General features: G+C 42.4%; 1 protein-coding gene across 2 annotated transcripts in view; it reads right to left on the bottom strand.

Annotated features, from left to right (window-relative positions):
* The window catches only part of LOC147305288 (plexin-A1-like), a 317652-nt gene that overhangs the window by 132579 nt on the left and 168915 nt on the right, over positions 1-16158 (bottom strand). For both annotated transcript variants that reach the window (XM_086277276.1, XM_086277277.1), the window contains exons 5-9: positions 14923-15023; positions 12380-12503; positions 11909-12062; positions 8420-8519; positions 277-391 (exon numbers count right to left, since the gene is read on the bottom strand). In XM_086277276.1, the coding sequence (XP_086133402.1) occupies positions 277-391; positions 8420-8519; positions 11909-12062; positions 12380-12503; positions 14923-15023 (594 nt within the window). The remainder of the gene's footprint in view (positions 1-276; positions 392-8419; positions 8520-11908; positions 12063-12379; positions 12504-14922; positions 15024-16158) is intronic.

Below are 16158 nucleotides of genomic sequence, written 5' to 3'. Positions count from 1 at the left end.
AACAGCTGCTGCTGGGCCACTCTCAGCAGCCCTCATTCATATACTCATATACACACACTCAGATGGCATACAGGCCACAGCTGCACCCTTGGCATTACTATGCCACCACTTCCTTGTACGTGTGTGTGTGTTTGTGCGTATGCAAATCCATTGATACTCATTAATGTATCCATGTGTTGCATTGATAGGCCATCTTCTGAATCTGTCTTTTATAGAGGATGTATAACTACGTGTGCTCAGCAGCACTTGTGTGTGTGCACATGCTCAAAGCCGTACCTCTGAGGTGTTGACTCGTCCCTCCTGGAAGGAGCAGTCGCTGGCATCCTGTGTGCACATGTGGCGATATTTGCACCAGTGGCAGGGGAAGTTTCCGTTGACACAGGACAGGCACCTGCAGCAAGCCGGAACAGGAGAAAGAAAGGATGAGGTTTCCATGATTTATGCATTTATTTCACTCGTGACTTTTTGTGTCTACATCCTTGAATGTCCTTTAATGGAGTTTGAGTTTCCTGATCCTGCCACAGTGGCTTCCAGTGACAAGCTACAATGAAGAACATAAAAAAGTGTAACTGTAAAAAAGAAAACTGAACATAGGTTTTATGGCATTTTAATTTACAGGTTGCTGCCCCGTGACAGACTCAACATTGCTCTGTCTGCTAATGTAATGCTCAAAATGAATATTTGCAGGCATGTGGCAGACCTCGGTCTCATAATTGTGAGCTCCCATGATGCCCAAGGAAATGGAAACAGGCAGAAACTAGGAGAAACTGTGGCCAGCGGTGAGTTATTTGGATGTGAGGAAAACCAGTGGAAAAACAAGTATATACATTATACTTTGCTTTGTCACAACATCCAGTTTACATTTAAGGATAATTGTACACCACCAGAAAGACGAATTACACTTTTATGCTATAGGCTCTAAAGATGCATAAGAAGATTTGCACTGACAGATAGATGCTAGTTCCTTACTACAATCACAGCTTTCCCTTAATGAGAGAGTGAAAGGCAAAGAAATAGAGCTGACTTTGTTGGTCGTTTCAGATACTGAAGTCTCTCATTATTTCAAGTGCCAAAAGCATACCAAGGCAATAGAGCATAAATCTATGTTTCCTGAAAATTGAAGGCATAATGTAATGAAGATCAAAAATGATAACATAATGTATTTCATTCTTCTTAAGCAGCTACATGTTTTATGTATCATATACCAGCCAGTTATTGTCCTTAATGTCAATAATTCATCCTTATTGTTACTGGTTGTAGGCAACGCTGATGCAAAAGGATTGAGTCACTTTCATTTCTTTATATTTTGCTAGAAAAACTGTTATAGAGTAGATCCAGTGATTTCTTGAAACCTGGAATTCTAAGAAGCTTGAAAGCCAATATTTGGCATGACCACCTTTATTCTTTCACACAGCCTGAACTCTCTTCTTTTAATTTCGTTCAGTAGTCTTCAGTAATAGTTTTCCAGGTTTCTTGAAGGACATTCAAAGCTCTTCTTTGAATGTTGGCTGCCTTTTGTTCTGTTTTCTGTAAAGATGCTTCAATAATGTTGAGGTCTGGGCTCTGGGGAGGCCAATCCATGACTGATAGCATTCCTCCGTTTGTTCTGTACGTTTTCCAGGTGTGCTTTGACTGCACTGGCAGGGTGATTGGGACCAATCACATGCTTTCCACATGGCAATGCATGGTGGATCAAAATGCGAGGGTACATTTTGATTCAATGACTTTTGACACCATGTCAGAGCCTCCACTGCAATGATGTCTTATATACAGACTGACAATTATAAATGAAGTTCAAATTAGCTACTGATTTTAAGTCTAGTTCATGTCTAGTTTGGCATATCTCAACCTTTTATCCATGTTTTCCTTCCTTAAAAATGGTGTCTTGACAGCCACCTTTCCACTGAGACCATTTCTGATGAAGCTTCAGAGTGAACCATTGATGGATCAGCATGAGAGCTAGATGCATCTATCAGCCCCAGTATCAGGTTTTTCAGCTTATCAGCTAATAGCTCTTTGGGAATCACATTGCTGGCACAAAATGATTTTATGGCATTTTTTATGGATTCAAATAAACAAAACAAAATGTGGGACAAACTATGTGATAATGAGAGAGGTGGTTAGCAACAAAGTGCCTAAAGATATCATTTAAAACTGGTTCTTTGCTATGTTTTCTGTTAGGTGTAGACACAACCCTGGTTAGGTGCATTTTTAATGCCTTAATTCATAGATCACTGTTAAGAGGCTTAACAAGCAAAAACAAACAAACATGAAAAAGAAAACAAAAAACATTCTCTAGTCAGGTACAATGACTGGACTGAAATGTAATGTCTAAAGAAAAACTTTAAAACACCTTCACAAACTATTGATCAAGACCATTTTTTAAAAACTGAGAAGAAAGTCTTTGAAAGGAAAAATAAAATGTGGGGTGTCTTAAGACTTTTGCACAACTGAATTTAGCAACATTTGAGCCAAAGAGACAATCCAAAATTTCTATACTGCAGAATTCTAAGCATAAAATGCACTGAAGGAAGTCCAGCTACTATGACCTGCATTCTTTGCAGATTATGGACATGTGTAGGTGCATTTGAAATATCAACACGACTTATCGCACCGTGGCATCCCAGCACTGACTTGCATCAACATAGTAGCACAAAATTTTCAAGAAGCACAACTGCAGCTTCCTTCATTAAGACTTTATTTGAGCTGTCAGCAAGGCCAGAGGGCGGGTTACTGAACAGCCAGGAGGAGAGAGCAGGAAGGAATCCTTGGTGATCCACTCCTCCCTTCGTATTCTCCATGCTTGGAGGCTTAAAGTTAAACTAAGCTGGCAGACCAAGATAAGCCAGTTTTTCTATAACTTGAGGAAGAAAAAAAAAAAAAGAATGCATACACATTCAAACATGGATTACCAGACAAAGACAAGGCTATCATGGTCACTACAAAGAAGCAGCGGAAGGGAAAATGCCATGGCTAGTAATGCTGTTAATATGAGAAGTTTCAAAGTTGTTCAATTACTTTTTGGCTCTGAAGTCTCTACTTGATCACTTTCCTCAAGTGATTTCACATCAGCGGTGTATTAAATTACACTCTGCTTTCTGTCAATCATCTGACACCCACAGGAGCAAAGAGAAAGTGTTCACTTCATAAACATGTTGCAGAGAGAACGCTTAAATTCAAGCTCGCTGTCAAGGAAAAATACAAAAATTAAAAAATACAGTGACAGAAGTAGAAATGTTCAGTAAATCCCCCCCAAAAAATCTTACAATTAAAACAAGTCATAGCTATGCAGTCTTTACACCGCTTCTAAACTAAATGTCACTTAACTGGCTTGAGAAAAGCAAGCTCTAATTACATGTCCTGTCAGTCCTCACTCCCATATGCTGTCACTGTACTCAATCAGACCTCCGATAACACCCACACCCACCAGAGGAACTGACTGAGAACCTGCGGGGTCTTTTTTTCATTATTGTTTTTTTTTTTTTTTTTTAACCAGCATCTGGTTATTACTGCCACCTCCAACTTCATCGTTTCTTGATAGCGCTGTCTTTCTAAGCCTGTGTTACTTTCCTGTTGTGGTTGTTCGTTATATAGAACCAAGATTTTCTGCTCAGGAATATCTTGAGCTAAAAGACCAAAACCAATAAACAAAACAAGAAATAAAAAGTAAAACATAATTAAAACAAGTATTTTATGGCACCCTTGAAGCCAAATTCGCCGGGGCTTTAAAGGATTGGACAGGAAAGTGAAAAAGAGCTCGTACTTAGTTGGGAAAAAAGATTCAAGAGATATAAAAACCTCAGCCACCACCTTCTTAGTTTGACTGACAAGCAATCTCTGATAAGTCTAGTTCAAGAACACCACAGTAACGCAAACCAGGTCCACCAAGCTGAAGGACAATTGCTCAGCTGACAATGCCACCCTGCTGCCGGAAACACTGACTTTAAATTGGATCTCAGCCTAATCCTCTTTCTGTCTTCGGGTCTATGTCCTTGGTTTTTTAGATTTTCGAGGGTTAACTGTTAAATCGCCCACGCCGGAGTACCAAAGCAACGGCAAAGGCTTCATATAGCCAGAGTTAAGCTGGTGAGACTAGACTGAACTGCAGCGTGAGGTTTTTAATCAATGCCAGTGGATTTCCATGGAGGGAAGGGTGGACTGAGGTTATGCTAACAGTCTGATGTTTGTTAACAGAGCTGGTGAGCCAGTTCCTCCTCACTATTAACTCCAGGCTTGATCGATTTCCCGTTGCAGGGCAGTGCGCGCGCACATTCACAAGCAACGAGCGTGAGAGCTCAGACTACAACATCGAGCTAAGGCAAACTTATGCACGCAAGTCATCACCCGTGCTGACATCGAGGCATTCCTCCTGGGTCACCTGGGCAGTGGAGACTTGTCCTACAGTAGAGCTGTCAATGCCTGGACAACCGGCTTGGGTAAGTGGCGGCACTGCTGCAGTGCAGTCAATAAAGTCCGCTGCTATTTAACAAGGCCCAGCAACAGCTCCGGGTCAAACGCCTTTTCATCTTCTCCAAGCTTTTGTTCGAGGGAGGATGGATCGATGGAACAAAGCTGTTGATGTGCGTGCAACGGCCCCGCTCAAGCATATATGAAAGGAGGGAACGATCATATCCTCATTTAAATCTGGTCAATGAGGATAAAGTCACGGATAAAACTGCAATTCTGTCTTAATTTGCAGGCTATGCTTTTATCTGCAGCTCAAACAAACATGTCAGCATGTGGTGGGCCCAAAAGTGACCCATTTGAGGCATGAAGCTGAAAGCTTTTAACGCTGTAATCAGTACTTGAAGCAGCTATAAGCGCAGCGTGATTTTGATTTAGAACCTCTGATTGGTTTGATAATGTATCTCGCAGATATCTGCCTGTGCTTCATGTGCACGGTGCTGCTTGGAACCTGGGGTAGGCTGGCTCTGCTATGTGGTCTATAAATAGGCCTCTTTGTGTTTTATCCAATAAAGCTCCAAAGTGAGCGGCAATAAAATGATGCATACATCATTAAGTTATACAGCAGCACGGCAGCCAAATGAGAAGTTTAGATTCTCACCAGGGGACTCAGACTCATTATACGGTATTATTGCATCTTGTCACGGCAATGTCCAAAAGCAGTAAGTCTGCGAGTCTCAACCCTCAGTTTAATTAAACCAGGTCACATTCACTTAAAACCCAGACCAACAACTTATTGTCTTAATATCAACAAGTAATGATGTAATGACAGAAAAGTTTGACTATAAACTTTTTTTTTCTAGCAGTGGATAAAGAGTGGGGCGACGGGGAATGACGGGCCTCAAAATAAGAGCCTTTTCCAGGGGCTGGAGTGTGAGCCGGTCCCCCTCCCTGGAGTGCTTCTTTTCACTGCATAGATTTCAGCCCTTTCATATTGTAATGGTCATGGTGGCCTGAGGCTGTGGCGCTAACCTTTTAGCTGTGTGGGACGCATTATTCCCGACACAATGGGCACAATTTCTGTTTCGTTCGGCAACACTCGGCTTTATCTCTCTCTTTCTTCCTCTTGAAGACTTCTTTCTCGCTCGTCTTTTCCCGTCTCCAGCTCTCCCAGAATGTGAATTTCCTTCCCCCTCCAGCACCCTGCCACCTGTTTGTTTCTATGCCTCTCTATATATTATTCCTCCTCCCGCACGCTCAATTAAACTATTCCAAACCTCTTTTTTTAATGCAAATTTCGGATATTGTATATGTAAACAGCTCACAGCGCAATTCACCCGCGCCAAGTACTGTGGCTTCTGTCTGCGTGCGCTCCCTCTGACTGTGCGTGCACCTGTTTTGTGTGTTTGCACGAGCGTGTGCACTGCTGGTGATGCTGGTGCCCGCATCCAACTTTGAGCCCGTCTGGGCGCTCGCCTGCAGGCCCGCTCTGCTTGTGCATCTGTGCTGATACAGTACCACTGTTGTGCGTTTGCTGTTGTGCTTCTACGCTGGGCTTTCATCCGCCCATCACGCCCACGAGGATGACTCAATTACCGTCCCCTGAAAGCAGCGACTTCTTTACTCCGCTCCCTGCAGGCGGAGGTGGTTGTTGGGCGGGTCAAAGATTTTGAGGTGAAAGGTGAAGAGTATTGCATGACACGCGGGTTTGTGTTACAGCTGCAGTGGCAGTAACAGCGCTGTATTATTATTTATTTTTTTAACAGTCCAACAGAGTCCTGAGGGGGCCCTGCAAAGCCAACATCAAAGGCTTAAACAACAGCATGCCTGTTTATGCTGCAAAGAGAGCGCGACTAGGCGGGCTAGTTAATCAGGGGTACGCAGCATAAACACACACCCACACACACATTAGTAAACATGTCCTGCATGCATACAAATATGAATAAATAGGCACTCTGGAGTTACTTTGACACATCCTGCATGCTCTTTAACAAACGGAAAACTACACACACACATATTCACAAAAAAAAAAAAGAATCAAAGCCATTCAAGTAGGCCTGGAGGCCCCGAGAAGTGGCCCAGGTGAGCGCTCTCTCCAAGCCCACTCCATTATGACCATCTCCACACAGGCACCTCAGCTAGAGCTAATTAACGGCCTATTACTATGCAGATATATGCAGGGCCGAGAGCAGAGCGCGAGCAATAAATGGGCTTGATGAACGAGAGAGAGGCAAGGAATGGGAGGTGTGCAGGGGCAGAGACGGGTTGGGGCCAGGCGACAGAGAGATGGGCAAAGTGATGAATGGGAGAGGAGAAGTCAACAGGCAAACAAGAGGACAGTGGGACAGCAGGAAAGGAAAAGAGAGCTGTAGGCTGCAGGGAGTGAGGATCGGATGGTAGCGGGACAAAGACACTTATAATGCTGGTGAATCAGTAATTAAAAGCTACTGTCATGACTTAACATATTAAACCCTCATACAGCCCACATACAGTAAAAAAAATGACAATTCTGCACATGTTTACATATAAGAATCATTTTCAGGATGCCCCTAATTCTTTTAAGATATAAAACAGGTGTAAACACTGAAAGAGGAAGTGATTCTTCAGTCAATGCTTGCCAAGAGAAACAATAAATCTACTTTAGTTATACTACACATGCTTTTTTCATTTCAGGTGTATTGATGCAACTGGGAGTCTGTGCCAGGTGGAAGTGAATCGAATGCGAGAAAGAGAGGAAAAGTGTGTGCGAAGTCCGAGCACTGACTTCAGGGGGAGCAGCCAAGACTCATTTAGCAAATGACATTTTATTTATTTTCATTTAACCTTTATTTAACAAGGCAGGAACACATTCTTTCATTCATTATCAGGATGATCTCAGTACTCTGTCACTCTCTCTAATACCCCCTAGTCCCCCCCTTCCTGTGTACGCACAGAAAGACAAAAAAAAGAAGAGTGTCATGTAGAAATTGTTTTTGATAGAAATTTAGTGACAAAAGAAAAAGTTTTTCCTTCCCACTGTCGCCAAGTGCTTGCTTAAAGTAAGTCAGTGATTTTGGGGGTTTTCACTGTATTATTGTAGAGTCTTTACCTTACAATATAAAGCACCTTGACGCGACTGCTGTTGTGATTTGGCGCTGTATAAGTAAAATACAATAGAATTGAATTGAAAAGACTACCTCTCCTTGTTTCCTGTCTTGCACCTTCTTTTTAAGCAACAGACACAGACATGCATATAAAATCCTGCTTTCAGAACACTGTTGAAAAGTCTACCAGTATTCCTATACTTAAATTAGGGATAATATGTTTCCCGGGAACATGAGTGACGTCTTTTTCCTCCCAAGCTTGGCTGCTCTTCTAAGTCTTCCATGGTTAAGAATCGATTTATTATTTCACTCACCAGTAGTCCCTTCATTGCTTTAGATTTAATTAACTAATTGATTTGTAAAAATCTTGAACAGATTGAATACTGAATTAGAAACGGCTGCATGGTTTTCTCTTGATTCCTGTATTAAACCAGTTATTTACACCTGCAGGTAAGTAGCAGTATTTTAGCACTTTTTTCTTTTAAAACTTCAGCCACCTGTTGATTTTCATCTTGCATCTGACCAGCAGTATGATCTTTGTATTGAGGTTTTGGAGACATCTGTCAAGTAACTGTGTGATGTTAACTTTTTGGATGTGTGACAATCATGGTGACAATGAAAGATCAAGTAAATAAAGGTCCAGTTACACAGGCCAGGACCATCTGGCACCCAGCAATCTGAATTCTGTATTTCTGGACAGGTTCTGAACCGGGAACATTCAAAAAGCACCGTCAATCAGTAAAGAAATATGCATTTTTCCCTAGCAACCAACATCCAATATGGATGACAACTCTTGAGCAATGAATGATGTCATTGAGAAACCTCAATAGCTATTTAAAAGAGTGTTAAAGCAATTTAACAGAGAAACTAAACATAAACTGATATTTTTCTCCTTTCGCCCCATCCTACTTAGCAACAAGCTCTCAACTTACGATTGGTGGACGCTGCAGTTGTAGAAGACAAAATCCACACTGGCAAACTTCTTCCCAGTTTCCTTCGACTTTAGATACAACTTTATTATGCGTCGGTCACCTACAAAGTCAAACATAACAAACACATTGTGTTTTATTAGTGTTTTTCTTTACAAAGAATGTCAAGTAGCAAAGACGAGTAAAACCCACTGCATAATAACCGATCCAAATAAATGAATCCACATTCTTTAAATATTACGAAGGTGTGCATTAACGTTTAGATCTGTGGAGCTTTACAGGCACAAACTCAACAACAGTGTTTTACATTTTAGTTCTTTGAACAGGATCAAAAGGTACTCTTTCATACAACAACACTGGTATCATCACACTAGGAGCAGCAATGCATTGTACTGGTAAATTTGAATTATTAACGCCTTTTCTGCAATCTTCACATCAGTGGGCGTGATTGGACCCTCTGCTGAGACAGTTCTGACCTCCCGGCCTTTATGTATGACACCCTACTCTATACTCCACTCTATATTTCCATAGTCCATCTATAACAGTTCGTATATGGAAAATGTTTCATGACCCCAGGAGCAACCTGGTCCTAGTCAATGTATACACTTTCACTGTTCCTGTAAATCTGCAGATTTGGAGACAGCACTTCTGCTGGAGAGTAAAAAGAGCTCTGAGCAAAATCTATTTATTAGAGTTACTCAGTGGCGAAAACACTTACAGCTGTCTATATACATTCATGGGCTTTCAGCGGTATGTTTATAAATATGCTCATTCTAATTTTGATAATCGAGAAGCAGTGGGTGAAGCCGAAGAGAAAAATGTCTTGTGTCTCACACAGCTGAATAAACTGTCAAATTAAGCAAACAATTCATATTTAGCATCGAGCAAAACTGTTCAGCTGAAAAGCCCGTCATCGTCTCCCCAAACAAAAGTTTGTTAGACGGCTGAAATGTAAAAATGCAAAAAGTGACACTGTGTGATCTAATAATGTATGTCCAACTGAAAGCAGGACTAAATTACTGCAGCAGATTTGAGAAAGCTTCACACAGTGAACATGACTGAAATCCTGATATCATTTTTCTGGTCAAAACTGGTTACCATTCGACCGCAAGAACTGAACTATAGACAGACAGATGTTGATATTGCTTTCATGGAGAACAGAGGTCTAGTCAGACCATTTCTTAGAAAGTGATAAATATAGATCAGACTATTGCAATGGAGAAATTAAAAACATATCTTCATATAATAATAATAATAATAATAATAATAATAATAATGGATTGCATTTATATAGCGCTTTTCGAGACCCTCAAAGTGCTTTACAATTCCACTATTCATTCACTCTCACATTCACACACTGGTGGAGGCAAGCTACAGTTGTAGCCACAGCTGCCCTGGGGCAGACTGACAGAAGCGAGGCTGCCATATCGCGCCATCGGCCCCTCTGGCCATCACCAGTAGGCGAAGTGTCTTGCCCAAGGACACAACGACTGAGACTGTCCGAGCCGGGGCTGGAACCGGCAACCTTCCGATTACAATACGAACTGCCAACTCTTGAGCCAAGATCGCCTCACGATATCTTCCTAACATAGCTTTTCTGAAACAAGGACAACTAATCTGGTTAATGCATGGCTATGAATAGATGGCCACACCTCTTCTAGACTAGTATTACCGGACCAATACTTTAAAGACTGTCTCATTTGTTGCACTGTGAAGTGAATTTGTCAGAAAGCTACTGTACATGCGTTGGCTTTCTACCTATGATGTTAGCATCACACATCCAGAGATGCAACTGCTTCAGAGCAGATCAGTACAAATGGTCCCAAAAGGCTGAGATCACAAGTTTGAGAAAATACCTGGGTGCATTTTTTAATTCCGCAGCCAAGTGGCGGAGGGCTTTCACTTCGGTGGCCTCAGAATCTCATCTCTGCTTTTCGTGGATGATGTGGTTCTGTTGGCTTCAACGGGTGATGGCCTACAGCTCGCACTGGAACAGTTTGCAGCCGAGTGTGAAGCAGCGGGAATGAGGATCAGCACCTCCAAATCTGAGGCCATGGTTCTCAGCCGGAAAAGGGTGGAGTGCCCACTCCGGGTCGGGGATGAGTTCCTGCCCCAAGTGGATGAGTTCAAGTATCTCGGGGTCTTGTTCGCGAGTGATGGGAGAAGGGAGCCGGTGATCGACAGACGGATTGGGCACTGCGGCCTCAGTGATGCGGACGCTGCACCGGTCCGTCGTGGTGAAGAGAGAGCTGAGTGTAAAAGCGAAGCTCTCAATTCACCGGTCGATCTACGCCCCTACCCTCACCTATGGCCACGAGCTGTGGGTAGTGACCGAAAGAACGAGATCGCGGATACAAGCGGTGGTAATGAGCTTCCTCCAAAGGGTGGCTGGCCCTTAGAGATAGGGTGAGAAGTTCAGCCATCTGGAAGGGGCTCAGAGTAGAGCCGCTGCTCCTCCACATCGAAAGGAGCCAGCTGAGGTGGTTCAGGCATCTGACAAGGATGCCTCCTGGGTGAGGTGTTCTGGGCATGTCCCACCGAAAGGAGGCCCCGGGGCAGACCCTGGACACGCTGGAGAGATTATATCTCTTGGCTGGCCTGGGAACGCCTTGGTGTTCCCCCGGATAAGCTGAAGGAGGTGGCTGGGGAGAGGGAGGTCTGGGCCTCTCTGCTTAGGCTGCTGCCCCTGCGACCCGGCCCCGGATAAAGCGGAAGAAGATGGGTGGCATTTTTTCATCTCATTGTTTCAGTTCAGAATATTGTATGTAATTCTACACTTACTGATAAAAAAATATTGATAAAAAAGCTTTTTTTAATAGAGTAAAACCTTTCGCTTGGAAGGATGTCCAGGCTACATTTGTTAAACGTTAAGCCAAGAGCTGCTCACACGGGCACTTTATTACTATGAATCCCGTACGTAGCCTCAGAATAGTTTAACACAGTTGTAACCCAAGCTAACAGGAGCTAGTGTCAAAATAGTAGCAGTTTTTGAATTTGCTAGCTTACAGTATATGGTTGGCTGTAAGAGGAGGAGGTCGTGAATGTTGCTGTCACCACTGAGGGACAAAAAATTTGTTATGTTTCAAATGCAAGTGCTGTATTTTCATGATGCAGTTTGCTGAAAAGATAAGAAATGTGACAACTAGGTCTGTTTTTCATCTGAATAAAAGCCTTTTTTGTGTTGCTGCCCAGATTCTGTGTCAAAGTACATCAGCGGAAGAAAAAAAAACCCTAAGGCAGCTACTCCCAGCTGGCATTTTCCATTACAAAAAAAATAGCTGGACTCAGACACCAATAATGAATCTACTTTTAAAAAGTTCTCAGTTTTCTTCATGTGATAATTATGATATGAAATGACATTTCTTTTTCACTTTAACAGATAAATAAGATTATTGTTTAAATGATCTGGGCTTTCATTTTGAAAGCAAAAGCCAGACATTTGTGAAGTCTACGTTAACTCCAACATCATATCTTTTCTGACTTATTGTCTACCTTGGTCTCGCGTGATGGGGGCGATTTCTTTCGTCGAAGGAGACAGGCAATAGATGCGTCCACCGTAGATGCGCCCTTCCGTTTCTACGTAGTCCTCAAAGGAGCAGTTCACTCCAGCAGAAAGACTCGGCACATTCTGTGTCTGAAGCACAAGCTAGCGAGAAAAAAAGACAGAAAGCAGAAAGATGAGACACAGCAGAAATTTAAATCAATACACTTCATTAGCAATGGCCCAAAGCAGAAAATGCTGCTCAGACGTGTGGCTCAAAACGCACTTTTCAGCTCATACTCAAAATGACTGTTAGCTACAACACAAAACAAGCTTTATTTAGTCTCATTTCACATCTGCCTTATTCATTTTTCCCAGCCATTAATCTTTACCCCACTCGTCTTATAAAGGACCACGTACAAATTCACGAAGCCTCTATAGAGTAGCTGAACAGATACACAAGGTCAGACAGCGCGCTGTACCTGCACTTCTGACATGGTGACGGAGACGGTGTCTGGCTGGATGGAAAGTCGGACACACTGTTCGACTCTGGTGGTGAAACGCTGAGGCTCTTCTGCTCGTTTGCAGTGATCCTTCCTCGAACATCTAGAGACAAAAAATATGCTCACATAAGCAATAAATGAGCAATAAATACCTGTGTTTTACATGAAATCCACACCAGTCTTGATTCCTTGTTGTGCTTGTATATGTAGAGTACATTTTAAGTATCACAGCTAAAGGCATTTGGTCCAAATGTGGCTTTTAAGCACTTCTCAGTTGGGAAGAGAAAAAACAGCGAGATCACTGATTTATTGGATAACCCACAGGATGCTGAGTTTCAGACACCGACTCTGTTCATTAGTGAGTGCATAGATGCATGGAAATTAGAATTAAATTGCAAAGGTGCATATAAACAACCTATGCAGTTACAAGTTTAACACAGGAGAAACAGGAGTATGCGTTAATGATAACATGGCAACCACACATTCAGCACTTTCTTAATAGCAACAGAACCATAGTGTGGTCATCAGTATGCCTATTTGTACTTATAAAGCAAGCATTGAGTTAATCAGAGCTATGGTTTAGCAAAGTCTACGAGGACTGATTACCGTGAAGACTGACCATGCATAAGAGTCAAACATAAAGTCCAAAAGAGCAATAAACACGTAGAGCAAGGCATTAGTTCGGGCACTGAATGTACTTGCATTCACTGACTGGCACCAGCTGCTCATTCATGCTTCACCATCAGCGACTCATTCATCAGCTGCTTGGCTACCAGCTGACCAGAAATTCCCAATCATATTAACACTGGTGTACATGCTGTCCTTTACAACTTAACACTTCTCACTGTTGCTCCGCTGAAACCTGGATGTCAGATGTGGCACAGCTTTTTTTTTGGTTGTTTTTTCACCCCAGCGTCCTCCTTATGTGCTAAACATTTGGTAATGTTGCCTTAATTAAGCTTTAATGTCGAATTATGCACGTATTTGTGAAGGGGAATTGGATCTCCCAACCGAATCCTCGCTGCCTTTTGCATTCTTTTAGTGCTCTCTTAGAGAGCAGAACCTTTTCCACTAAATCAAACAATATAATTAGCTATAAATGGTCAATTCCTATATGCAAGTGTTTCCGACCAAATTAGCAGAACAAGTTTTTAGAAAGTGGCTACTGAAGAGAAAAGGCCAATTTCCTTGGGCTGCAATTATATCCTCAGAAAATGAGTTTAATATTGAAGCTAATGTAGGCTGTGGGGGGCCAGTTTGAGGATGCTGGAATCTAAAGGTCTGTTTTTGACTAGCCAGATGGGGAAAGGTGAGAAAGTAGTCAGATTTTGACTTCCTTTGCCATTCACTCTACCAGGAGTGAATGGAAGGAGAGACTCTTCAAAGCTACAATAACTTTTTCCTTCAACACATTATAGACTGTTCAAAAAATATTAAAGGGACACATTTAATCAAGAGTTTAGCATCAAGTCAATTAAATTTCTGGGATATTGATCTGGTCAGTTAAGTAGACGAGAGGGTTGCTAATCAGTTTCAGCTTCTTTGGTGTTAATTTCATTAACAAATTCTTCCTTCATTCTTCGACATTCTTCCTTCCTCATCTCACTAGGGTCAGCGTTAGTACTGGTAGTGTGAGGCGATACCTGGACATTACAGAGGATGCACAGGTAGTCCAACTCCTCCAGGATGGCACATCAATACATGGCATTGCCAGGAGGTTTGCTGTGTCTCCCAAGACAGTGTCAAGATTGTGGAGGAGACTCCACAAGACAGACAGTTAATCTAGGAGAGCTGGGCAGGACCGTAGAAGATCCTTAACCCATCAGCAGGACCAGTGTCTGCTCCTTTGTGCAAGGAGGAACAGGATGAGCACTGCCAAGGCTCTAAAAATGACCTCTAATAGGACACTGGTGTGAAAGTCTCTGAACAAACAATCAGAAACAGACTTCATGAGGGTGGCCTGAGGGCCCCACATCCTCTATTGGGCCCTGTGCTGTTCACAGATGAGAGCAGTTTCACCCTGAGCACATGTGACAGACGTGACAGGGTCTGGAGAATGTTGTAATTTGTAATATTGTTCAGTATTTACCATTACCTGTAGGTTGATAACACATTCCCCACCGAGATCTGATGTGCTTTCAAAGTGTTGCTTTATAGTAAAATAGTAAAATGAGAGCATTCAGACCATGTTTATGAGTAAGTCACAGGTCTAAGCCTCAGTGTAGGTGACACTGAGTGACACATTTTTTGTCAATTATTGATCCAAGAAAAACAGATACACTTATCTAAATACAATTTTCAAAAGAAAGTCATTATATAAGGTGTTAAATCACGGCATTTGTTGTGTTAGAACACACTGACAAATGCAGTGCCAAAACAGGTTCACATAATGTGGTTACCATGAGCATAAACAGGCAGAACTCACAACTCTGTTGAAGTGACAGACTGTAATTAAGTGCAGAACACCCACTGAGCAACCACCGGAACAACTACATACGACGCAGTAAAGAGTATGCACTTACACATTATGCAGCACACACCAGCCACAGTGAGGGTCTCCTGATCCCAGACAGGCTCCACAGGAAGTGTACTGCTCACAGCTCTCCACTGGTACACGGGTGACCTAGGAAGAAGACAGAGAAAAAAAAACACGCACATAAGCACGCATTCGGCAAACACACTTGGTTAAAGCTGCACAGAAACCCTGTTTACACCACCTTCAAACAGCTTGTACTATATAGGGTTGGTATAAACAGGATCTACTGGAGGTGTCCTGCGTCTGGAACATGAGATTAAAGGAACAAGCCCACTGTGACTATCACAGATAAACAGCTCTGAAAGTGCTGCTTACAACTCCATACTGCTGCATATAAAGGTAGCTAGAGGGAGAAAAGTAGAGGTCTACAAACATGTAAACAGACCCTCTGAAGAACTTATCTCTATAATACATATACTCTGTGCTGCCCACAGTTCTGATGCAAGCAAACAATTTGTGTATTTTTAGGCATTGATAATTTCTCCTTGTCGCGCGCCGAAGAATAAAACTCAGTTGCAATTTATTCAAAGCAAAAAGATCTAAGAGCACTGCGCAGATTGTATGCATCAAAAATCAGCTTAGCCCCTCAGGATTAGAGGTGCTAATCTGATCATCAAGATCAGATTCACACTCCCCATAAAGACTGCTGTTCAGCCTATGATGACGAGCTATAACTAGACACATATAGCAAGTTTAGGCACATTGCTTTGTGCAATCGTCAGTGTAGTCGTCGTTTGGTTGGGTAGTGGTGGATCAATACCCGATGGATTGTTGTGGAATTTGATGCTAAAGGGTCGAAATCAACCTGCTGATGTGGCAATCGCATAAGAATTCCTCTAGCCTGACCAAGAGTTTCATTTTTTTGGCTTCAACTAGGATTATCTCAGCTAAAAATATTCGAAATTGCCAGTTGACAAGTTTCATATAGGGTGCACTAGGTACTCGCCTGCCTACAGTTGCTGTGCAAGCACTTTGCAAACCACATCCACCCCACCCTTCCTTATCATACTGTATCTAACTCAATCAAGCTTGTATGACACATGTTGCCACTGCTCTAGAAGGGCAGTGAGGTGGGCCTTTCCTGCATTATGCTCTTTCCTATCTGGGTATGGAAAGGCAGGAAAGTCCCAGAATAAAAAAACAAGCAGGTTTTATATTTTCTGAGTCCGCTAGGGTCCTCTTGGGTTCATGTGATGTAAATTTCAAGATCAGACAGTGAGTG

This window comes from Aulonocara sp. 'chitande type north' Nkhata Bay, linkage group LG20 (genome assembly GCF_057382095.1).
Source record: "Aulonocara sp. 'chitande type north' Nkhata Bay isolate Kocher_YH1m ecotype deep benthic linkage group LG20, A_spYH_male_GT1.1, whole genome shotgun sequence".
Taxonomy (NCBI): domain Eukaryota; kingdom Metazoa; phylum Chordata; class Actinopteri; order Cichliformes; family Cichlidae; genus Aulonocara; species Aulonocara sp. 'chitande type north' Nkhata Bay.
The sequence above is the reverse complement of the archived record's forward strand: the minus strand, read 5'-3'. Positions and strand labels throughout refer to the sequence as shown.